The sequence below is a fragment of the Cetorhinus maximus genome, chromosome 4, assembly GCF_964194155.1.
Source record: "Cetorhinus maximus chromosome 4, sCetMax3.hap1.1, whole genome shotgun sequence".
Classification (NCBI taxonomy): domain Eukaryota; kingdom Metazoa; phylum Chordata; class Chondrichthyes; order Lamniformes; family Cetorhinidae; genus Cetorhinus; species Cetorhinus maximus.
Window position 1 is genome coordinate 93494591 of NC_135882.1, and position 26150 is coordinate 93520740.

Sequence of the window (26150 nt, forward strand, 5' to 3'; positions counted from 1 at the left end):
GCACCGTAACCTTTCTGTGGTTCTAAGTCTTATAAAATTAAAGTAAATGCATGTAACGCCCAACAAAGTGCTGAGTTTTGGTTTCCTTTGTTTTTGTAGTTCAGGAAGTAATTCTAGTAACCCCCATGAAGCATTCTATACTCCATCACCTTTTCAACTAAAAAGTTATCCTCAGGCTCCTTTCACCACGGACTCTGTGCGGATCAAGTGCCGAGAATTGTTAGCCGCCGCAATGAAAACAGATGGTAAGTTACATGCCAACTAATTTTAAAAACAAAGACAAATTTTATAACTGAAATAATTGGAAAATGGAATGAGCCTTGGCTCAATGGTAGCATTCCCACCTTATCGGTTTGATTCCCACTCCAGATATCCCTGGCAAGCACAAGCAAGCATTTCAGTCTCCAAATGGCAGCTTGCCCTCTAGTGGGATACTCGATTCCAATGGGAGGCAAGCACTCCATTCTCCCCCCCGCCCCCCACCAACTCCCCTTTGACCCTAGCCCCAGCGAACAGATAAGAGCTTTGGCCTCTGAGTACTACGTTGACATCCAGTGAGGTATTCGCATATAATGGGGATGGATTGACGACACCCTCATCATATTCAGCTGGTTCTCCTGGTAAGGGAGTGTGCATCAATCTTATGACTTGTCCACAAAATAATTTCTTTGCTATGGGAACAATTCAAAGCTGGATGTAGAAGCATCGGAAGCAAAGGATTGTTTCATGTGCCATTAGGTATTGAAGAAGAAGAAGTTGGAAAATATTTTGAACAATTAATGCTCTCTCTTAAAAATCACTTTATAAATCATTTTCCTTTTTTCTGTTTTTTCTGGTGAGAAATTTTTGGAGATTGTTTGATTGGTGCCCCCAACAATTTAAGTATGCCTTATATTTTCACAAGATTGTATAAATGACTTTTTCAAATCTAAGCAATAGACCGCTTTTGAAAAATCTGGTATGCTATATACGTTTATATTTTCATTCTTCTGCAATTTGCATATTCAAGATCTTTGGGTTGTGTGTTCACCAACTTGTTGTTTAATTCTGTTTTATTAAAATCCTTGCTGCTTAAAAATTGCAAGTCATAAATGAAAGTTGGCATGAGATCTCAGTCACTCTGCACTGCAGAAGCCATTGGAACAATCATGGGCTCCATGGTAACAGCAGTTCCAATATGGTATCCTGTAGCACTGCACAGATGTGGGCAGTAGACTCTTAAGACAGCTATGGCCTGGCTTCAGAATGTTTTTGGACACTTCATGTGATGATGGGACTTGAGTGAGAATGTTCTTTTATAACAGGCCTGTGAATTTTGAATCATTGCGCTGCCTAGCTGAGGATGGATGTAAGCTGATCTCATAGAACAGCACCACACAGAATGAGACCATTATGATCAAGTTTTTGCTCCTCACTGCTCCCTTCACTTATTCCTCCTCAATCATGTTCAGCATTTCACCCTGTTCTCACTACCTAGTCTTGAAATTTACTATGTGGTGATTTTGCACTTATTGCCAAAATAAGAATAACAAACATTCAAATGGAGGTCTATGCCAAGTGGCATGTTTGTGCGGGCGTTAGTTTCCAGCATCTTGCAGAGTGGGCAGATTGTGACATCAGTCGGTGCTTGTCTGATTTGACACACAGCCTTTGACCTTCACTTAACTGAATGCCCTCTCTTAGACACACACAGCTAAGCATGCATTCAGCAGTATGAGTGACCCCCTCCAATGATATATAAAGGCATCATCATTCAACTTCAAGCTCGTTGCTTTTCACTATCTCTTGCTCTTGCAGAGTTAGTGGAAATGCTCGGTTACTGGAGGAGTTATAAAAAGTTGGTTTAATCTGCAGGGAGTGGTGCTAGATCTTGGGAAGACTTTATGTGCCTCTTATAGGCTTCTGAGCACACCACTTTCTCCAGTCACAAGGGGCTATAGTTGCAGTTTCTCTTGTGTTGCAACATCAGAGGGGAATGGAGCAGAGGCAGCATAGCAGACAAGCTTGCAGAGGGAGGAGGTGGAGGGCTTTCAACATGAAGCCTTACCCACCTGGGATCTTCAAAGAGTACTTCTACCTGCACCCAAGCTAGAAGTGGCGTGTTTGACAGCAGCACTTCACCAAAGTGGTGGTCACAGAACTGTGCCACCTTTTGGAACCAGACCTGCATCCTTGGAGTAAGATGAGAATGATGCTGCCAATAACCATCAAAGTGACCATGCCCTGGAATGTTTCTGTGAGTGGATCTGTTCAGGATGAAAAAGCATTGTAAATAAATCGCAGTTTGTTGGTCATTACTGCGTCACCGAGCTTCTGTGTGCCAGGAAAAGACCCTGTCTCTGAAGAGAAGCAGGAGGAGCAGGTATGTGGTTTCCCCAGGATAGCGGACTTTCCACATGGTGCAGGAAACCATTGACTACCTGCACGTGACCTTGTGGGTGCTACATCGCAATGGGGAGATTTACCAAAACTGCAAAGGTGACTACTCGCTCAACATGTGCGACCATGCCCAGAATGTCATGCAGGTGGATGTCCGTTATCCTGGCAGCAATCATGATGCTTTCCCCCTGTGCCAGTCCACTGTACCAGCAATCTTCCAGCCTGTTCGGCAACAAGTGCTAACAGCGCTACACTAGTCTGATAACCTCAAACCCCCCACACGTGGTCAGCACTCTTACAGCAAGGGCTATGCTGCAGCGAGGAAGGTTGTTGGGCAGACTATTAGCACTATGAAGCAGCGATTCTGCTGCCTGGGCCACTTTGGGGAGGGAGCCCTTCAGTAGCTAACAAAGAGGGTGATCCATATGGTCTTCCACTGCAGCACCTGGGCATCGCATAGATTCTTTCTGTGCTGCAAAGGAAGCTGAAACATTGACAATCAGACACTGCATCGTGCGTGGGCTTGAAAGTGTTCTCATAGAGTTGGCTGCCACTTCCAGACTGGCAAAGATGGGCTCCAAGCTCTGTACACAGTCCTGTGCCAAGTTGGAGCCAGTCTCCTCCAGTGACTGACACCTAGTCATTTGGCAGTGCATGCCCACTTGGCCCCCTGGGCGAAAGCCTTGTTTGAAGATGCTGGAGATGTAAAGAGCAATCTGCTGTGCAAGCCTGAGCCTGCAGAGACACTGGTCCTCAGACATGCTGATGGAGCTGATCGTCTGCCTGCAGACTCTGTGTTGGGGGCCTCGCCTCTTTCCAACTGAATCTTGGTGCCAATCCACATGGAGAGTCATGTGGCTGGGGAGAAGGTAGCTAGTGCTGCTGCAGCTGCTGGAGCACTTGGCCGTGGGTGTGACCTTTGATCTTGTCCTTGAACAGAAGTAGAAGGTGGAGATGCATAAGCTGCTCCCATGTCATGTAGAAGGCTGGCAGCAGGGAGGTGCAGCTGACGGTCAATGAACTGCTGGACAGGTGAAGTGCCTTCCAAGCAGCTGACAATCCACCTGTGAAGCAGTGAAAGTGCTCTCTGAGAAATGCTTTGGGCAGTAATTTCGCAATGGCCATGGCTGGAACTCTTCATCGTAACTGGTTAAAGGTTTCCCAGCTTGTCTGTTTCTTCAAAGAAGCTGTTCCAGTGCACAGTGACCGTGATGAGATGCAGCCACAACGTGGAAGGCAGGTGCTGTTGGGAAAGAAGGAACTCATAGTTTAAAAAGGCTCTTAATTCCTTTTTTGATCAGCTCAATTGCTTTCCTGCCAGACCCACAGGGGTTCGCAGCCTGCCCCGGGGAGAGCTCGAAGAGAGAATGATCACATCGGGATCCGGACCCAACATCAATTTCTGGGACTTTTACACTATTCACACCCAAACATACCTCCACCAGGCTGGGAAAATTCTGCCCTGTGTTTCCTCAGCCTGTTCTCTCTCCAGGTCTTCAGCTTCCTGCACTGTTGGCTGGCCAGGTGACAGTTCTTGGGTATCTGAAAAGGGGAAGTTTGGGTCTGGGGAGGCTGGGGGGAGGTGAAGGCAAGAGGTACATGGTTACACCACCTGCAGCTTGTCTATCATAACAGATGAAGGTGCAGTGGGATTTGACAAGGTGCATTATGCAACAGCATACTGTTGCCCTCATTGGCTCCAGTGACACTGCTGGCCATGGCTTCAATAATAGTTGCTCCAGTTATTTCCAGCATCATTCCTCCGTGGGGTTAGCACACACAATTGCACCTACTTCCCTTGGTTTGTCACTCAGCAGTTTGTTCAGTGCTGGGCTGCACTCCACGATCATGGAAATGAGCAGGCGGCACAAAATTTGCACACTGCCTGCATCACTTCAGTTGGCACAGGGTAATCGCACATTGCAATTCCCTCTGCCCAGTTTCAGGGGCTATCCAGTTTAATCCCCAATCTTTCCAGGCTATGTTTTCCATATAAATGAAGGAAGAAGGGAATTTGCTGTGTGTGCTAGTTGTGGAAAAATTATAAATATTGTAGATATAGTCATGATTCTATCTTACTGAGGACTGAAAAAATTTTCCTCGGTGAAGTGTATGAGATGGTTTTATTCTGGGCCAGTTATTTTTGGTCCTTAACAGAAAAGTGGTGGTTGGGTTTCTGTGCTCTGGCTATGTGGCCTAAACTGAAGTGCTGTTGTATGTTATGGTGAGTGCTTGAAGAGCTTGCCGCGTTTGTTACAGAAAAAATTATATTTGACAATGATTACAAGGAAGTAAGGGTAAAGGATTCCAATGATTTCCTATACTGTGAGATTAAAACCAGTTATTTTGAATAGTCACCAGAAATTAGATCATGGTACATGTTCCTGCCAGTGTGTCTACGCTGAGGGTCAACTTTTATTAATGTGGAATGCCGAACATAGGTGTTAACTACTGCCAACTCACTCTCCAAATTTATTTGGAAATTCATTAGCTCCACAGGGCGTGTGTACATACGTTGTTTTTTAGGAGGAGGTTAACATTGGTGGTGTGCCTCATTACTTTTTTTCCATCTCTTCTGTTTAGGTGATTACATAGCCATTGGCTCAGACTGTGAAGAGCTTGGAGCTCAAATTGAGGAAAATATCCTTCTAAGAAGTAATTGCAGCCTTGACTATTTCAGCTGGTCAGAATTTGAACTTTGTAGTACTATATCAAACTTAAAGCACCAACTTCTTAAACATGTTGTGGTAACTTTGATAAACCACAGGAGGCCCAGGTACAGGTTATGATCAAAAATCGAATTACCTGGAAAAACTCAGCAGGTCTGGCAGCATCGGTGGAGAAGAAAAGAGTCGACGTTTCGGTTCCACACGACCCTTCAACAGAACTGAAGTATAGTTAGGAGAGGGGTGAAATATAAGCTGGTTTAAGGTGGGGGGCAGGGGGAGAGAAGTTGAGGCTGGGGTGGTTGTAGGGACAAGCAAGCAGTGATAGGAGCAGATAATCAAAAGATGTCACAGACAAAAGGATCAAAGCGGTGTTGAAGGTGGTGATATTATCTAAGAAAAGTGCTAATTAAGAATGGATGGCAGGACACTCAAGGTACAGCTCTAGTGGGGTGTGGGGTGGAAAGATTGACAAGGTATTAGTTGTAGATTTAAAAATAATGGAAATAGGTGGGAAAAGAAAAATCTATATAAATTATTGAAAACAAAAAAAAACAAAAGGGAGGGGGAGGAAACGGGGTGGGGATGGGGGGAGGGGGAGTTTAAGATCTAAAGTTGTTGAATTCAATATTCAGCCCGGAAGGCTGTAAAGTGCCTAGTCGGAAGATGAGGTGCTGTTCCTCCAGTTTGCGTTGGGCTTCACTGGAACAATGCAGCAAGCCAAGGACAGACATGTGGGCAAGAGAGCAGGGTGGAGTGTTAAAATGGCAAGCGACAGGGAGGTTTGGGTCTTTCTTGCTGCCAGACCGCAGGTGTTCTGCAGAGCCATCGCCCAGTTTGCATTTGGTCTCTTCAATGTAGAGGAGATCGCATTGGGAGCAACGAATGCAGTAGACTAAGTTAGGGGAAATGCAAGTGAAATGCTGCTTCACTTAAAAGGAGTGTTTGGGCCCTTGGACGGTGAGGAGAGAGGAAGTGAAGGGGCAGGTGTTGCATCTTCTGCGTGGGCATGGAGAGGTGCCATAGGTGGGGGTTGAGGAGTAGGGGGTGATGGAGGAGTGGACCAGGGTGTCCCGGAGGGAACGATCCCTACGGAATGCCACCAGGGGGGGTGAAGGGAAGATGTGTTTGGTGGTGGCATCATGCTGGAGTTGGCGGAAATGGCGGAGGATGATCCTTTGAATGCGGAGGCTGGTGGGGTGATAAGTGAGGACAAGGGGGACCCTATCATGTTTCTGGGAGGGAGGCCCTCCCAGAAACATGATAGGGTCCCCCTTGTCCTCACTTATCACCCCACCAGCCTCCGCATTCAAAGGATCATCCTCCGCCAACTCCAGCATGATGCCACCACCAAACACATCTTCCCTTCACCCCCCCCGGCGGCATTCCGTAGGGATCGTTCCCTCCGGGACACCCTGGTCCACTCCTCCATCACCCCCTACTCCTCAACCCCCACCTATGGCACCTCCCCATGCCCACGCAGAAGATGCAACACCTGCCCCTTCACTTCCTCTCTCCTCACCGTCCAAGGGCCCAAACACTCCTTTTAAGTGAAGCAGCATTTCACTTGCATTTCCCCTAACTTAGTCTACTGCATTCGTTGCTCCCAATGCGGTCTCCTCTACATTGGAGAGACCAAACGCAAACTGGGCGACCGCTTTGCAGAACACCTGTGGTCTGTCCGCAAGAAAGACCCAAACCTCCCTGTCGCTTGCCATTTTAACACTCCACCCTGCTCTCTTGCCCACATGTCTGTCCTTGGCTTGCTGCATTGTTCCAGTGAAGCCCAACGCAAACTGGAGGAACAGCACCTCATCTTCCGACTAGGCACTTTACAGCCTTCCGGGCTGAATATTGAATTCAACAACTTTAGATCTTAAACTCCCCCTCCCCCCATCCCCACCCCGTTTCCTCCCCCTCCCTTTAGTTTTTTTTTGTTTTCAATAATTCATATAGATTTTTCTTTTCCCACCTATTTCCATTATTTTTAAATCTACAACTAATACCTTGTCAATCTTTCCACCCCACCCCCACTAGAGCTGTACCTTGAGTGTCCTGTCATCCATTCTTAATTAGCACTTTTCTTAGATAATATCACCACCTTCAACACCTCTTTGATCCTTTTGTCTGTGACATCTTTTGATTATCTGCTCCTATCACTGCTTGCTTGTCCCTACAACCACCCCACCCTCAACTTCTCTCCCCCCGTTCCCCCACCTTAAACCAGCTTATATTTCACCCCTCTCCTAACTATACTTCAGTTCTGTTGAAGGGTCATGTGGACCCGAAACGTCGACTCTTTCCTTCTCCACCGATGCTGCCAGACCTGCTGAGTTTTTCCAGGTAATTCGATTTTTGTTTTGGATTTCCAGCATCCGCAGTAGTTTTTTGTTTTTATCACAGGTTATGATCATTTATTCGAGCAATTGCAAGGAGAGAACCACCTCAAAGCAGCTTATCCCAAGCTGCTTTGAGGTGATTGTCTCCTTGCAATTGCTCGAATAAACGATCGTAACCTATACCTGGGCCTCCTGTGGTTTGTTTGTCAAAGCTACCACAACAACAGTGAAACAACAGTGGTACGTAATAATGGAAGAGGGAGTTCAAAGGACCAAGCTAGTGGACTTAGATAATTGTCTCTGCTGTGAAGTTGTTCTTTTGTTATATTTGCTGATCTATTGTGTGTTTGGTTCTTCAATTCTCTCCACCTAGTGCTGCTCCCAAGATTTTGAACTCATGTCTAAGGATATCATTTATCCTGAGTAAAATGTATTTTTAATGGCAGTGGGCATTTGTTGACTGAAAAGAGCTGATTGGCTTTTCTAAAAGGCAGATTATTGCATTAAGAGTGTGCTGGCTAGACTCTCACAGTCTTACTGCGCAACTTATTTCCCATCCAGGATTCTCAGCCAAACGAATGAAACCTTGCTGATCACCAGTGTAGATCTCACTGCACTTGATTAATCTACTGCATTCCAAAGATCACAAAACCTTGGGGCTTGGCATTGACATATTTTGGATGACTGCCAGTGAAGGCACCTGAGTTAACAAGATTTCTGAAATGACTCCTAGCAATTGAATCTAATACACATTGTGCTCCAGTAATATCAAACTCATTATTATTGTCCATAAATAATAGCACCCTTTTCCTGTGACTCATTACAAGGATTGAATCTATAAAATGTTACGCAGACTGGCCCCACTCCAGATAGGACACTGGTATGGTTAAATGTTTTTGCTTGCTCTACTTATAATCTGTAAAGAGAAAATTCAATTCATAATTTTTCTTGGTTGGGGGGAGAATGAAATGTTTTTTTTTAATCTTTCATTAATGTTAAACTTTGCCAGTAATAGTTATCTGCCATGGTTAAATTACCTAAATTGATTCTCCTGGTGGTGAGTATTCTCTCACTGTTACATATAAAAAGCTTCCATAAGCACCTTGACCAGCCTTAGATGCAAGGGTCTAGTGCACCGTTTGCTGGCCTGAGCTCCCCTTGCAGCATGTAGGTTATGGCAATGCTCACATCTGCAAAAAGTTGCACCCTTTCCACTTTGGTGAAATACACTCTCCACAGAATAGAAGTATCTGAAGCACCTGTGGGACCCACCCCAGTGCAAATGAGCAGTGTTTGACCTTTGCCTGGCCATCGACAAATGATGAGATCTGGAGGCTGCTTGACACAAACGATCCCCCGGCTCCCAAACACGGAAAAAGATTCCCCAAAACAGCAGTTCTCCCAGAAACAAATAAGGACAGCAAATCAGACCTTTGGATACTACAAGCAGAAACTATTCGCCCTCATCCCAACTGAGCCAATGAAGAGCCAAATTGCTTCAGTTCTTAAACATATATTGCTCGGAGTGTAACATATGTAGAATGCAAATATAAGAGCAGGATTCACTTAAATATTGTCACAAGATATTTTTATAAACTTAATGAAAACTGTTAAGTTAATGTAATTGGATTAGCAGTAATATTTGGACAATTGTAACATGAAATTAGCTAAATTACATCTCGCATTACAGAAACTTATTAATATTCAATTTGTCATAACCTTACCCAAAGGATACAGTGCCAAATACTGTTTTTAATAAAACAAAGATGCTTGAGCCTCCTTAACCATTTTTGACGTGTGTACCAGGAATTTAAAAACACAGATATGAAATATAAAAACAGAGTGAGGAGCAGAATTGCAAATCTGAAAGATTCAAAGAACCCTAACCTGAGGAGGAATGTCCTGTGTGGAAACATTGCACCAGACAGATTGGCAAAAATGACTGCAGAGGTAAGGACAGTTCATTTGTTTGCAATTTGTTGGACTTAGCTTATTATAAAAACAATACTAAGCTTTCACAATCAGTGTGTCATACAAGAGTAGGGTTCCCAACCATTATGTTTTTGGCTGGCTGGGTGGGGGGGTGGTGGGGGTGTACGGAATGCTTTATATCTCAAGTGTCAGTCGCGGCTCAGTTGGTAGCACATTCACCCCTGGGTCAGAAGGTTATGGGTTCAAGTCCAATTCCAGGACTTGAGCCTGTTCCAAGAACCAAAACTGACACTCTGGTGCAGTACTGAGGGAGCACTTTAGGTGAGAGGTTAAGCTGAGGCCCTGTCTGCCCTCTCTCGTAGACGCAAAAGACCCCATGACACTATTTTGAAGAAGAGCTGGCGAGTTACCCCCAATGTCCTGGCCAAAATTCAATACCCAATCAGCATCACAAAAACAAATTATCTAGCCATTATCATACTGCTGTCTATGGGAGCTTGCTGTGTGCACATTGATTGCTGAGTTTCCTGAATTATCTAAGACTATACTTCATTGACTGTAAAGCACTTTGGAATGTTGAAAAATGCTATATAAATGCAATTATTTATTTTTCAAAGGCTAGAATGCAAGGAGAAGTCATGCTTCAGCTATGCAAAGCCTTGGTTTGACCAGTCCTGGAGCACTGTGAGCAGTTCTGGGCACCAGACCATAGGAAAGATATGTTGGTTTTGGAGGGAGTGTAATGTAGATTTACTAGAATTGATTCCAAGGGTGAAGCCATGAGGAGAAAATAAACAAACTAGGTTTGTATTCCCTGGAATTTAGAAGATTGAGGGTGATTTGATCGAAGTTTTCAAGATTTTAAGGGGAACAGGTAGGGTAGACTGGGAAAAACCTTTTCAGCTTGTTGGAGAGTCTAGGATCAAGAAGCAGAGCCTAACAATTTGAGCCAGACCTTTCAGGAGTGAAATTAAGAAGTGCTTCTACACACACTGGGTGATAGAAATTTGGAACTCTTCTGCAAATGGTAATAGATGCAAGATCAACTGTATTTTTTTTATTCCTTTCTTTTAAAAAAAATAAACAGTTATAATGAGTAACCATACAAAAAAGCTTACAGTACAGCAATAATTCAATACTCTTACATCTGGAAGAGAAAGAAAGGAGAAGAGTAGTAAGAAGAAGAAGAAAAAATATTGAGAAAATCAACAACAATCATAGACCAGACATCGTTTCACCTGGCATAATACATACAGCCTAACTGGGGTCAGTTATATGAAAGTAGAGAGCTGTAGTTCCTCAAAGTAATCTAAGAAAGGTTGCCAAGCTACGTAAAATCCATCAGTGGGAGCCTCTTATTTTGTACTTAATTTTCTCAAGTTTAAGATTCTGTATCCGATTAGTAAAAGAAGGGGGGCAGACTTTCCAATTTAATTGAATAATAAGTCTAGTCAATAATGTTGAAAAGGTAAGTGTATCAACTTCAGTTTTTGTAAGAGGGATGCCATTTGGTTCCACTCCAAAAAGTGCTGTAATAAGAGAAGGTTCAATGTTGCTACTAAAAATATGTGAGAGTGATCTAAAAAATTTTGTCCAAAACAAAACCAACTTAGGACACGACCAGTACATATGAATTAGAGAGGCTGGGGCAGAATGACATTTATCACAGGTTGGATCAAAATTTGGATAAATCTTAGATAATTTCACCTTGGCTAGATAGATACGATGTAAGATTTTAAATTGTAGCAACCCATGTCTTGCACATACAGATGAAGAATATACACGAGAGAGAATAGATTTCCAGTTATCTTCTGATAAGTCTGAGTCAAAATCTTGCCCCCAAAGAGTTTTTAAGGTAGAAAGCAAGGGCAGTTTAGCAAAAAAATTAGAGAATGCATTTTGAAAATTAACCCTCTAACAAAAGGATTTAATTCTAGCATAATATCTATTGGTGATTTAGGGGGCAATAGTGGAAACAGGGCGATTTTTTTTTTTGCGTGTAAAATCTCTGATTTGTAAATAGCAAAAGAAGTGTGTGTGGGGCAGATCATACTTTCAAGAGAGAGAGTCAAAAGAAGCAAAAATATTATCAATGTATAAGTTAGCAAGGGCTTTGACGCCTCTCACATGCCAGACTTGAAAGGCAGAATCTCCTAATGAAGGCATTGAAAGGGCTGTATAAAGAGAGATATTGCAGCCCAAAGTGTGTTTTGACCTGGGTCCAAATCTTGTGACTGTCTAACAATAGTAGGGTTTGAAGAAAGGTGACTGGTTGAAAAAGGAATGGAAGAGCACAACAGAGCAGGCAGAGATGTGGACTGACAGGAGGCTGCCTCCAATTGCACCCAAGCTAAACTAGCCAAGTTTGAATGAAGCCAAAAAGAAATATTACGGATATTAGCAGCCAGTAATAAAACTGAAAATTTGGCAGTGCCAAACCACCTAAACGCTTGAGACTTTGTAGAAAAACTTTATGAATTCTGGGTGTTTTCTTATTCCAAATAAAGGAAGAAATCTATTGCAACAAAAAAAACTCTTGGGAATAAACAATGGAATGCACTGAAATAGGTATAGAAATTTTGGGAAAATATTCATCTTTACAGAATTTATACAACCAACTAAAGAAAAGGGTAAGCTAGACCAACGTGCTAAGTCCTGTTTCGTACGTTCCAACAAAGGGTCAAAGTTGAGCTTGAAAAGGTCTCCAAAGGATCAAGTAACTGAAACGCCTAAGTATTTAAAACTCTTTACTGAGACCTTGAAAGGGAGGGAAAAAAGAAGGAAAGAGGCTCTGTTTGCAATAGAGTTAATAGGAAAAATTTCACTTTTGCAAATTAATTTTAAAACCTGAAATATGACCAGATTGCTCAAGAATAGAAAAAAATATGTGGGAGAGATGAGGCCAGATCAGAGATGTAAAGAAGCAGGTCGTCAGCATCTAGAGAAAGTTTCTGCTCGACTCCACCCCATATAACACCCTGTACATAATGGGGAGGCAGTGGGATTGTCAGTGAACTGGTATTCCAGAGACCCAGGGTAATGCTCTGGGGACCGAGTTCAAATCCCACCAAGGCAGATGGTGCAATTTGAACTTTTTTAAAAATCTGGAATTAAAAGTCTGATGATGACCATGAAACCATTGTCGATTGTTGTAAAAACCCATCTGGTTCACTAATGCCTTTTAGGAGAGGAAATCTGGTCTGGCCCACATGTGACTCCAGACCCACAGCAATGTGGTTGACTCTTAAATGCCTGAATGAGGGCAGTTAGGGATGGGCAATAAATGCTGACCTAGCCAGCGATGCTCACTTCCCATGAACAAATATAAAAAATATCTCCACAGGTCTGCCAGTGAAATTGCCAGGGGCTCAATAGCAATAGCAAAAAAGGGGACAGCTCTGTCTAGCACCTCGATAGAGAGCAAAGAATTTAGAGTGGATATTATTTGTACGTACTGAAGTAACTGGTGAGGAATACAATAGTTTATCCCATTATAAAAATGGGTCTGGGTCCAAATTTTTGAAGAGTGAAGAAAAGGTAGTTCCATTCCACTCTATCAAAAGCCTTTTCTGCATCCATAGTTATAAAAACCTCAGGAGAGAGGAGAAAGGGAGAGGAGTAGTTGAATGTATATAAATAATATTGGATAGACCCCTTTAAATTAGAGAAGGATTGCCTGCGCTGTATAAAACCTGATTGGTCAGGAGAGATAGTAGATGAAAAGGTTAGATTCAAGGCGGTAAGCTAAGGCTTTAGCTAGTATCTCGACATCCGCATTTAAAGTGAAATAGGCCGGTATGAACTGCAATGCAGAGGATCCTTATCCCTCTTTAAACGAATAGACAAAGATGCCTCGTAGGAAGGAGTGTTTTAGAGAGAAAGCATTCCGAAAACAGACACAATAATAATGGAGAAAGTTGTGATAAGAATTTTTTATGAAATTCTATTAGAAATCCGCCAGGCCCTGGTGTCTTATCACCATGGATTTAATTCCCTTTAGTATTTCATCTTGGGAAAGGGGTATTTCTAATGCATTCATAGTTAGACGTTAGAGATGGGATATCCATATTATCAAAAAAAGTTGTGAAATAAACCAGGATCTGAAAAGGAGTCTGAGGTATAAATAGTGGAATAAAAAAAGTTTGAATTGATCATTGATCTCCTGATGATCGGTGGTGGTTGACCCTGTTGGGGTGGTGATTTCAGTAATAAGTTGAGAGGAAGCCGACTGGCGAAGCTGATGAGCCAGAAGCCTACCGGTTTTTGCACCATGCTCAAAATGTACTACGTGATCTAAGTATAAGCTTTTCTGTTTGTTTGTTTAGTGGAAAGAATATCAAATTCAGTTTGTAGAGCCAGATGCTGTTTGTATAATACTGGGGTAGGTGCAACAGCACACTGCTGGTCCACTAAGAGAATTTGGTCAATCAACTGGGGTAATTTTGAGGTATTGCATTTAAGTTGAGCAGTATATGACATTATTTGTCCATGTAGGTAAGCCTTTATACTCTCCCAGACAGTAGCAAAGAAAATATCTGGAGTAGTATTAAGTTCCATAAAAGTATCTGGTTGCGAGGAAATAAATTTAGTAAAATCTGGTCCGCCAGAAGAAGAGAATCAAGATGCCAAGGTGAATGAGAAACAGGTTGGTCATGGAATCGTATTGCTAAAATTAAGGGGGCATGATCAAAGATCACAAAACTAATATACGTGCAAGATTGAATAAACGTGAGCAGCCTCTTGTCAAGGAAAAAAAGTCAATATGCGAATAGATGTGATGAACAGGGGAGAAAATGGAGTATTGTCTTACTGATGGTTATAGAAAACGCCACAAGTCTACCAATCCGTGTATATCCAGAAAAGAACTGATGGCTGGGGCTGATTTTGATATTGGAACAGATTTTGTGGATGAGCAATCTAAATTTGGGCTAAGAACACAGTTAGTCTCCTCCAAGAAACAAATGATATGAGTATAAATCAGGTATGGAAAATAGATTTGAAATGAAACGGGAATCATCCCAGTTGGACACATATACATTAGCTAGGATCAATGGACAGTTTAAAAAGTTGGCCTTGTACTATAATTTAGCGGCCATTAGGGTCAGCTATGACCTGAGAGTGAACAAAGGGAATGCCTTTACGGATTAGAATTGCTGCACCTCTCGCTTTACTGTGAAAATTAGAATGAAACATCTGCCCAACCCAACCCTTCCTCATTCGAAGTGATCTGATGTATGTAAGTGAGTTTCCTGCAGGAAGGCAATGCCCACTTTCAAATGATGTAAACGGGAGAGAATGTTATTTCTTTTAACTGGGTGATTTAGACCTTTCACATTCTAGGTGATAAAATGGATTGGACAACCACCCTGTGAGGCCTTAATATTAAGACATTATGATGATAAAAGCATATCAAAGCATATAGCCCCCATAGATTAACCATTGCGAATAAAGGATTAAATATTTTTGAACCAGAACTTATACACCTAAAGGATATTAAAAACTGACCAAAAGGAAAGTACATATGTATATTTGGAAAAAAACAAGAAAGAGAAAACAGGAGAAAATTAAAGGGAGGAAAAAATAGAAGAGGAAGAAGGAAAGAAAAGCTTACATCCCCTCCCCAAACGAATTGAATGCTACCCCTTGCAGTTGGTGTACTATTCATACCTATCTTAACAGTATGTCTTGAAAAGACAGCCCACATTAACGCAATATGCAATCAAATATCCCAAACAAAAGTATTGTAAAGCTCAGCATATGCTAAACAAGGTGCAGAATCTTCCCAAAGCAACAATTAAAAATCTGCCCAAAGCAACAATTTTGTAATACAGTACTCAACAACAGAGGGAGAATATAAAGAGAGATTCAACTCTCAAAGAATTCAGTTGCACATGTGGTAAAAGGTAAAACAAAACATAGGATTTCTGTAAAACTTCCTGCAATTAGTGCAGTTTGGACATAAGTTTTGTTGGATATACAAATCTCTTTGTATCTTATGTAATTAATAGAACTATCACGCATAGTTACCTAATTAAGCATTGAGTACTGTTTTGGCCTGGGTGAAGTCACGATATGACTTATTAAGAGAAGGTACAATTGTGCCCTTGATAAAGGCTGAAGCTTCTTGCTGTGTATTGAAAATCTTATTCCATTGAAAGTCACATGCAGGCGAGCAGGGTGGAGAAAGCCATATTCAAGTCTGGCTTCACAAAGTTGGGCTTTAACAAATTTATATTCTCCACAACGCCGTGCTAGATCCACGCTGAGGTCGGGGAGATGAATACCTTGCTTCCACAAAAGTATAGTTGACCCTTTTCTCTAGAAAGACGCATAACTTGCTCCTTCACTGTATAGTGATGCAGTCTCAGTATTAACGGCCTTGGGGGCTCACCATACTGTGGCTGTAATGGTAAAGAGCGATGGGCTTGATCTACTACCGGTGGTGAATCGAAACTCTCCTTGCCAAAAACCCCCCAAAAGAAGTGCCTCAGTAAAAGTTGTAGGGTTTCCCAGTTCTGCACCCTTGTGCACTGAGAGAATCCTTAAAATCTGCCTTTGGCTGCGATTCTCCAGGTCATCCACCTTCGTCAGCAATTTAGTATTTTGGTCTTCCAGCTGAGTGCAGAAGGTCTCCAATGCCACAATTCTGTTGCTTGAGTCCATAGCTGATTGTTCAACATTCCACAGTCTTTGATTGAAGGAGGCAACAGAGGCTTGTAGAGTAGCAACAGAGGAACACCGTTCCGAACGGAGTCCAGCAGTGAGAATAGTGCTCTGTAAGTCAGCAAGTGTGCTGATAGAATTAAATTAAGCATGGGAAACCGCCATATTGTTACCAGCTGTAATATCTGACACTGCAGCCAATTAAAGCACCAGGTCCAGTTTCATTCTGATTGCGTTTGCCTCTGGGTTTAGACATTTCAAATGTATTTTGAGCGTTAGAGCAAATCCCAAAACACTAATAGTCAGAAAGCTGAACCTTTCAATCCAACATCAGCAATTTCCACAGGGATAAACCACAGAAATCATGGGAGCTGTCTTCAGCCACCTCTTACGCTATTCCCATCACATGACTGCCACAAGATCAATTGTTAATTTTAAAACTGAGATTGATAAATTTGTTTGACAATGGTCTTAGGGTATGGAGCAAAGGCAGGTATACTGAATTATGTCGCAGATCAACCATGACCTCGTTGAATGATACAACTGGCTGTTATTGCTTTAACTCTTTGAAACACACAGGATTGACTGCAACTAATAGGGTGGAATGCTGAGCTTAATTGTTGTATAAGATGGGATATAACATGCTAGTTATGCAGCAAAAACATATCATCATGACAAGTAGCGAGGACTGATCGAGGTCGAGGCAACACGGCTGGCTTGTGCCAACAACTCTCCTTCACTTCCTTTTGCTTCTTCTCTAAGACTTTTTGAATTACCCAAGAGCATTAGACTGAAGTCAGCTTGGATCTACTCTTGAGAGTTGTCCTCCTTCACCGCCGACTGCACTGGAGTCCTTCAAAACCTTATCCTTATACGCTTTTTCAGGGGTGGACTTGGAGTCATTATTGACAAGACTTCATTAAGAGGTTTCCCTTTAATACAAAGTTCCCAATAGGAAATTGAGTTCCTCGATCAAACCATGGAGAAAAATCCCACCTTTATCGTGCTCTTAGCGCATGTTAGGGATTGTTTTCCCATGATAACTCTGCCGTTTTCCTGATCAGTTTTACAGTTCTCGAGGGACACACCAGACTTAACTCACTCAGTCAACATCCCCATTTTGTGTTTCTGTCTGTTGTTGTTTATACTTTGAGCTTCCCTATCAATCTATTTTGGTATAGAATGATTCACTATACAATATTACCTCCATGTTCTGCTTTCACATACTGGCTAACTTACAAGCTTTAGCAAGTAGCTTTTTAAAACAAATTTATAAGCTTTATAACATGGTTGTTTATTTAGACGTCTACCCTGTTCCTTTTCCACTATTGCAGAGGCATCATTTGGGTATGTCTTGTTTCCTCGTTTATTAGTTCTCTGTGCCTGGGCAATTATCATAAATCATATATCAAAATACTTATTGCACTTGTTGCTAATTTAAACTTACAGTATCAATCTAATTCTCTAACTTATTACAAGCTAAATATCATCTATGTATATTCTATGCATATTTCTAATTTCTAACAAGATGTGAGGAGCTGATGCTCCATTCCTATTCCTGTGTTCGTGATGGTTGATGGTCTCCCAAGTGCTTTTGCTGGCGATTTAAGGAGATAGGATACGGCGCATGCAGGGACTATAATTGTTGTAGGGTGCAACAAAACCTTGATGCCTAGTCCTGGTGGTCCCTGGTTTTTCAGAAACATTGCTTCCATACTTCTTGTGAGGTTGATGGATTCTGGGCCTGGAAACTCCAGAGCAACTGAGAGGGGGAGAGAGAAACAGAAACTGTTGGAGAGGGAGGAAAGCCTTCCTTAGAGAGGAAGTTAAACTGGGGAGGGAGAGGAAGAAGAACGGAGGAGGGATGGAGAGGGAGAAATAGCAGACATTAATTCAATGTGAACATGTCTGTTAGCATTGACCCAAATCTTTTGGTCCTCATTGGATACAGGAGTACCACTGAAAGTTTGCTTATGTTCTACACTACTCTCATTTCACCATTCTATATAAAGTAATATCTCTCAAACAGTAATAAATCATCTGTTGTACTGGACTTGATTGAAGAAAGATGGTTGGTCAGGACACTAGAACTATGGTGTAAAATCTTTAATACCTGAATCCCAGAACAGGTGACAGGACCTTGCTTTAACATTTCAACTGATGAACAGCAGCTCTGACTAATGAAATACTGAAAGTGTCAGCCTACATTAGGTGATCAGGATGGACTGAACCAACAGCTTTCTGACTCAGAGGATAGTGTGCTACCAACTAAGCCCAGCTGACACTTAAGTGCATGCCAATTTCTTTACAAGCAACTGCTTTTGAACACCAAACGCATCCCCCCCCCGCCCCCTTTATCAGGACATTCTTCCGAGCACTTTAGTGCGTTTGATTCATATTTAGTTTACAGGTTCTTTACCCAACACTACATAGCTTTAGCTTTTAAGCAGTTCATTCTGGCTTTCCATTTCTAGTGCAAGCCTTTGTCTAACTTAAGTGCTTTGTTTTAAACTATCTCAGGAAATGGCGAGTGATGAGCTTAAAGAAATGCGAAAAGCCTTGACCAAAGAAGCTATTCGGGAACATCAAATGGCTAAGACTGGCGGTACTGAGACTGACCTGTTCACATGTGGAAAATGTAAGAAGAAGAATTGCACCTATACGCAGGTAAGAGTTTTAGATAAGCACTGCAACGTGGTGAAGTGTTTTGGAGAAGGGGTCAGTGGCGGAGAGAGGGAATGGGGGTTTTGTAGCGAGGCCTGTTCACTTATTCATAATCCATTACCCACAATGGATAACGTATTGTCTTCTAGTTAATCACAACTTCTTCACAACTTTGTGAGCATGCTATAAGAGCATACGGTTAATTGATTTGTCTGGATGGATTGTATCCACATACTTTGAAAGAATCTAGGGAAGAAATGCAGGCATTACTATTCATATTTGATTATTCATTAGAAAAAGTCTCATACCAGAGGACTGGTAGATAGCTAATGTAATTCCTTTATCCAAGAAGGGGGACAAAACATGTCTAGGGAATTATAGACCAGTCAACTTAACATCAGTGGTAGGAAAAATAACGGAATCCTTACTAAAAGGGAGAATAAAAGAACATCTAGAATTGAGAAATACCAATAGTGAATAGTTAGCATGGATTTCAAAAGGAAAATCTTTCTTGACTAAACTTATTGAACTTTTTGAGGAGGTAACAGAAAGTAGACAATGTACAGTACATGTAATTTATCTGGATTTTCAAAAGACCTTCAATAAGGTGCCCCATGATGGACTAATGATAAGGTCAGAGAATGTGGAGTCGGGGACGAATGGTCGAATGGATTGCTAACTGGCTCCAAGACAGAAAACAGAGTGGGAATAAAGGGTAGACTGGCAGAAAGTGGGAAATGATGTTCCACAAGAATCAATGCTGAGAACACTGCAGTTCATGATTTACATTAACAGATTGGACTTGGAATCAAAAACACAATTTCTAAATTCATGGATAACGCCAAATTTAGGGGGATAGTTAACATGACAAAAAATTACAGGAGGACATCAGTAAATTTGCAACATGGACAAATAATTGGCAAATGGCATATTTTGATAGGAAGAATAGCGAGGTCACATTACTTGGAAGGTGCAAGTCTAGGTAGGTTAGAGGAACAAAGGATCTTGGAAATATAAATGTGTCAGTCACTAAAGGTTGTGCCACAGGTTAGCAAAGCCATAAGAAAAGTTAACCAAGCACCCGGCTTTACTTCTTCTAGAGGGATAGAATTGAAAAGTAAGAGAGTTATGGCACACTTGTATCGAACCTTGGTTAGACCACAGTTCGTGTATTGCAAGTAGTTCTGGTTGCCATATTATAAAAAGGACATAGAGGAACTGGAGAGGGTGCAAATAAGATTTACAAGAATGATAACAGAATGCTTGGGTATACCTATCGTCAGGAAAGGATTTGACAGGCTTGGTCTCTTGTCTTCTCTCAAAAAAGAACGCTGAGGTGTGACCTAACAAGATTTTTGAAATTGTGGAAGGTTTTGATAGAGTGGATACTGAGAGAATGTTCCCTAGAGGACATCAATATAGTTAGTCAGCAAGAAATTCAATACGAAATTCAGAAGAAACCAAACTTCACCCAAAGAGTAGCAAGAATGTGGATCTCGCTACCACGGGGGAGTGGTTGAAGCAAATAGTTTAGGTGCATTTAAGGGGAAACTAGACAAGCATATGAGGGGGAAGAGAATAGATGGTTATGATGGTGGGCTTAGATGAGAAAAGATGGGAGGAGGCTCGAGTGGAGTATAAACACTGGCATGGACTGATTGCACCGAATGGCCTGTTTCTGTGCATATCTCTTTGTAATCCTATGGTTTAAATGCCCTGTGGAGTTACACCTATAATTTAGTAAAAGTTGTCCTATTGAGATCTTCATCAATTTACAGTCTGAGTCCTACAAGCAGATACCCTATTTTCCTGAAGAACAGCGATCACTACAGGTTCAATATAGTATAAAATTCTATTCAATAATGAGATGATGTATCACATCAGATTAAGTATTTTGTACGTTCACCTCTTGGATCTGGGATTGAACGCAGCCCTAGACAGATGGAATGAAAGTATTTTCTCCTGGTTATGAGTTCTAGGTGAAGGTTTGGGCTTAGATGAGAAACCATTTGTCCCTTCAAGTCTGGTTTTTCTATAATGTCTGCTCTATAATGAGTTTTATCTGATTCATTCAATCACCTGAAGGGAAATTTCTTAATATTTTCCCTGATCGCCAAAGAAAAGATCCCTAATATTAGGAGATTCTTGTCTTTGTTCATGCCTGACGACAGTTGTCAGTTGTGGCTCAGTTAATAACGCTTTTTTCCTGAGTTAGAAAGTTCCTGGCCTAAATCCCACTCCAAGATGTGAGCACAAAATTTAGGTTCACACTCTAGTGCAGCACTGTCAAGAGTCTTTTGGATGAGACGTTAAAACAAGTCTGCCATCTCCGGTAGATGTGAAAGATCCCATGGTATTATTTTCAAAGAAGAACAGGGGGATTATCCTGGCCAATATTTATCACTCAGTCAACATCGCAAAAAAAAAAAAAAAAATTGGTTATTATCACATGGCTGATGGTGGGAGCTTGCTGTACGCTCACTGGCTGCCACATTTCCCACATTACATAGCGGTAACACTCCAAAAAGTACTGAATTGGCTGGAAAATGCTTTGCCACATCAGAAGGTTGTGAAATGCACCATATAAATTTAAGTCTTTTGTTTCTTTCTCCTCCTCCGCCCATCTTCTGTTTTTGATGTAAACGATGCTTTGGTAATTATGGTTCCTGTTAGCCTGTTGCACATATTCACTGCTCTTTTGGGAGTGAGGAAGGAGAAATTTCTTCTAGTCTCAAGTTAATCTGTTTAAATTTACATTGTCCTTCTCTCATAATCTTCAAAAGTTGGACCATATCCCTCACCAGATTCAATTCTGTAAACTTCATAACTTTAAACCCAAGCGCAGGAATTGCCCTTTTTTTGTGTCTCTGCAGCCTCCATGTCTCAATTTAAAACTTCAATTTGTTCCAAAGAAGGAACAGCTAACCGTATTCTTTCCTTTTATGAACTCTTAGGTTCAGACTCGTAGTGCTGATGAACCAATGACCACATTTGTCGTATGCAATAGCTGCGGAAATAGATGGAAGGTGAGAATCTTTTTTCTATTTAGGTTTGAAATTGACAGCTTAGAAAAATGGCACATTACATGTATTATTGTATGAGTCAGTAGATGCATCATAAATGAGAAATTACTGTATAATTTGTAAAAGGTCAACTATGGTGTGAGCTGAGGAGACATTTCCAGCCTTTCAAGGAGAAAATTATTCCCTCAGGGTGATGAGGATCTGGGACGTACTATCTTAAAGGATAGTACAGGCATAACATAACAGTTTTTAAAAAAAGATACTTTGATATGCACTTGAAGATTAAGCTGGATAGCTACTTGTCGACTAGCACAGACACAATGGATCAAATGGCCTCCTTCTGTGCTGTACATTTTTGATTCTATGGTTACACTTCGTTTTAAATGAAAGTGGTGTCTTTTGACATTTGTAGCGTCATATAGTTGAAATCATGACTGGCTAATTTGCTTCAAGTTTTTGCAATGTTCTAATGATTTATAATGTTGCTTTTCACAGTTCTGTTGAGATTCTGAAGAAGCTCCAGAAGAGAATCCATTGGACCAGAAGTTGATGAACTTCAATTTCTAATTAGTTGTGTAAATGAGAAGTTAAAACTTCAACAAGGATATTTGTAGAACAATGCATCCCTGTGGCAGACTTTTTTGTATAAATATAGTTTCCTTAAAAACATTCTACTGTGTTTTCCTTGCAGAATAGTTCTTGGAAACGAAAAAAATTGCGCATGTACAAGCAGGCAGCAACCAAGTGTATGAAAAATTTCTTTTTATATGTAGTTTGACATTAAAGTTTTAAAACTTGCTCAATGTTTTATTTGATTCTTGGGTTTGTTTTGAAAGCTGAAACATTACTGCTTTTGGAGATTGCAAATAAGCTGCCTGAATTACTTTGCTTCTGTCATCTATTTTTGGAACAGCACTATTGAGATAAATCTTAAATCAACACAATTTCTATAAGTGATGAACTCAAAAATAAGTAACATTTAGAGAACCCAACTGAGTATTCATCTCCTTTGTAAATAATATTGAACTACATTCTTTATTGTCTAAGGTCCCCTGGTAAAGTTTTTAAAAAACCTTCTACTTTGTAATAAAAGAAAAATGCTGGGGATCTGAAATAAAAACAGAAAATGCTGGAAAAACTCAGCAGGTCTGGCAACATCTGTGGAGAGAGAAACAGTTAACCTTTTGAGTACAATATGACTCCTCTTCAGAAATTCCAAAGAAGGGTCATGTTGGACTCAAAATGCTAATTCTGTTTCCCTCTCCACAGATGCTACCAGACATGCTTTCTACAGTTGCATTAGTTCGTGAACCCCTGATTTCTAAACTAGCGTGAAGCAATTATGGAATTGTCTTTTTAAAAAGTGCTGAGATAATTAAAAATTAACATTGGCAGTTTAATCTCTTCACTTTCTCTATCTGCCTCCTCCCTTACTCCATTAATGTGAGTGAAATCAATGGTTAATGCAAGGAAGGATAATAAATACTTGCATTTATATAAGGCCTTCCACGATCTCAAGATGTCCTGAAAGTCTTTACAGCCATTTAAGTACTTTTTGAAATGTAGCCACTGCAGGAAACATTAATGGAAGGATTGTCCACAACAGACAGTGTAATGTGTCAATCACTGCTGTTCTGTCATCATTAAATTAGTGCTTAAAAAGATCAGTTCTGTATTTTTGTGACTCCTGTTAGTGCTCATTCCAATTTAAAGAGATGCATTATAGTTACAAGGCAGGAATAATATTTTAGTATACAAGGGATATTGATAGTTAGTGAGTAAGCAACACAACTGAACCACCCCACAAGGACATTGGTCCCAGGCCTGCTGAGGTATAATCTATCCCTTTTTGAATAGGTGCCTCCTGCCCCAGAATTGGTCCCAATGCCGCAAGGATCTAAAGTTCTCCTCCCTGCACCATACCATAAACCACGCATTGATCCTCCCTACCTTCCTATTTCTACTCTCCATTGCACATGGCACTGGGAATAATCCATAGAAGTCCTAATTTTTAGCTTCCCCTCTAGCTCCTGAAAATCTGGCCGTAGGATCACAATGCCTGCTCTCTCTCTAAGGCTGGCATTTTCAATTCTGGGTCAGGAACTGGGCTGCTGGTTCAGTTCTGTGTCCCGACTCCACACAGCGTGTCCCACGCATGCCCACCTTATTCTTAAAGGGCTAGGCTAATTAATGGCAGGGAGTAGACTCACTGTCCAATTAAGGCTGGTGGGCTGGCTCCCAAGGCCCTCCAGTACTGACACATCAGTGGCTCCACTGCCCAAGGTGGGAGCTGCAGATTTGTAATGGGGAGAACGAGGGTGCCTCAACATGGCAATTTTTTTTTGTCATTTGAAACAGCCACAACTGCTTGGCCACTATTATGGAGGGACAATCCCTCCAAGGGACGGCCAATAGCTGCAGCTATGGCCCAATGGGTCAGAGTGGGGGTCCTTTCTGTAATCCATTGTTCCCACCATTTCACTTCCTGAGCCTACCACCAGCTGTGTGCACAGAAAATAGGCCATGTATTTATCAATAATTGCCCGAATTAGCTGCCTGCTGCTTCTTGGCAGGCAGTTGATATGATCCCAAACCGCCCTCAGTGAAAATGGCTTTGGGTTGGGATGGTGGCGGGTCACTGAGGCCAGTAGTGCAAAACTGTTTGCCTGCTGCCTCCAATCTTGGCTCCAGCACATATGAAAATCCAGCCCAATATTAATGGTATCAATGTGTACCACAGCTTCTGGCTCACCCCCCTGCAGAATATTCTGCACCCTGTCAGTGATGCCCTTTATCCTGGCACCAGGGAGGCTACACAACATGTAGGACTCACGGTGGCAGTTACAGAAATGCCTGCATGTTCCCCTATCTATGGAATCACCTATAATGACTGATTTTTAAAAAAATCTTTGTTGTTCCCTCCTGTGCATTTCCTTACCCAATGGCCCTGGTCTGGCCTGCACTCCCTCAAGGTGTCATTACTCCCAGGAGTCTAATGATGAGTGTGGATTTAAGACTGATGCACACTCCAAAGACTTATGCACTTCCTGCCTCCTTACTCTTCTGGTGGCCACCCATCTACCATCCTGAACATTGTCTTCCTGTGGAGTGACTGTCTCCTACAACATACAGTCTAGGAAACTCTCAGCCTCCCTGATGTTCTGTAGTGACTCCAGCTGCCTCTCGAGCTCAGGTCCTGAGCTTGAGTTTAAGCACCTGGAGACACTTCCTGAACAAATGGGTCTCCCAAGACACACTAAGGGCAGAATTTTGCTGTCGGCGAGCGGGGGGGCGGGGCCCGCTCTGACGCGTAAAATGACACGGGATGACGTCAGGTGGAACCCCACATGTCATCCTGCCCCATTTAAATTTTCTGGAAGGCGGAGTGCAGCAAAATCAGCTGCGGGCCCGCCGACCTGTCAATGGTCAATTGAGGCCATTGACAGGATCATTTAAACAATTAAAGGACCTACCCATCCAACCTTAAGGTTGGTGGGCAGGCCAGGAGCCCCGGCGGCAAATAGATAAAACATGAAACCTCATCCAGCGGCGGGATGAGGTTTCATGCAGGGTTTCAAAAATTTTAAAGTTATTATGTAAATTATGAACATGTCCCATCTCATAGCATAGCATAGCATAGCGCTTCCCGCCGGACGTTACGTTGTTACATGTAAAATGGCGGCGGGGCCCGCTTCTCTAGCGGAGATCGGTTCCTTTCCTGCCGGAGATTGGGACGGGCCCGCCCGCCCAACAGACAGAAAATTCTGCCCTAAGTGTCCTGAGGTTAACATTGCACAGAAATTGCAAACAACAGGTCTCAGCTGCCCAGCTGTGATCTAAAAAATTTTCCCACTTTTAAACAGGGCACTAACTAGATTTTAAATTATTAATTTTAATTAATGCCTCTAGACCTGCTCTGTGCCACTAATCTTGTTATATTTAACCCGATTTGATTTTCAAAAAAATTTCCCAGCTCCTAATTTGAATGAATTCCCTAGTTTATGGAGACTTCCTGAATGGTTTAGCATTTTGAGCCCATGTCAGCTAAGGATAGCCCAAACTGATTTGGTTAAAACACTTGCAGTCAGTGGAAGAGGAGAATTCATTGCTACAATCTGGACTGAATTTAAATTTAGCCTGCAGAGATGAAAAAGCATTAAGCCATTTAGTCCCCCCCGGCCCCCATAAATTCCCTGATCAATTTCAAAGACACTTCTGCAAAATATGCAATTGCTTAATTAATTACATTGAGTTTTCCTGCTTTCAGAATGCTACAAAATAAGCAATTTTTAGCAATACTATTGGGTTTTATGCCCCTATTCACAATGAATTGGAAGGTACACTTTTATTATAGCATTATCATGTAATGCATAGATTTATTATAATTGATTCACTAATCCAGATTCCTGTCACTTTGATCTGCCTGTGAGAACAATCCCATTGAAGACACAACCTTCAGCAGACCCACTTACTGCCGATGTATG

The 26150-nt window shown here is 41.7% G+C and overlaps 1 protein-coding gene across 3 annotated transcripts in view; it reads left to right on the forward strand.

The window, feature by feature from the left end:
* tcea1 (transcription elongation factor A (SII), 1) overlaps nucleotides 1-22464 on the forward strand; it is a 74141-nt gene extending 51677 nt beyond the window's left edge. Inside the window, exons 5-11 of one of the 3 annotated variants that reach the window (XM_078540513.1) lie at nucleotides 100-245; nucleotides 4963-5027; nucleotides 9188-9334; nucleotides 18500-18646; nucleotides 21598-21669; nucleotides 22162-22211; nucleotides 22358-22464. In XM_078540513.1, the coding sequence (XP_078396639.1) occupies nucleotides 100-245; nucleotides 4963-5027; nucleotides 9188-9334; nucleotides 18500-18646; nucleotides 21598-21669; nucleotides 22162-22170 (586 nt within the window). In that variant the 3' untranslated portion in view covers nucleotides 22171-22211; nucleotides 22358-22464. Of the gene's footprint in view, nucleotides 1-99; nucleotides 246-4962; nucleotides 5028-9179; nucleotides 9335-18499; nucleotides 18647-21597; nucleotides 21670-22161 lie in introns of all 3 variants that reach the window. The other 2 variants (XM_078540512.1, XM_078540511.1) reach the window with 2 other exon arrangements.
* The last annotated feature ends 3686 nt before the right edge of the window (nucleotides 22465-26150 follow it).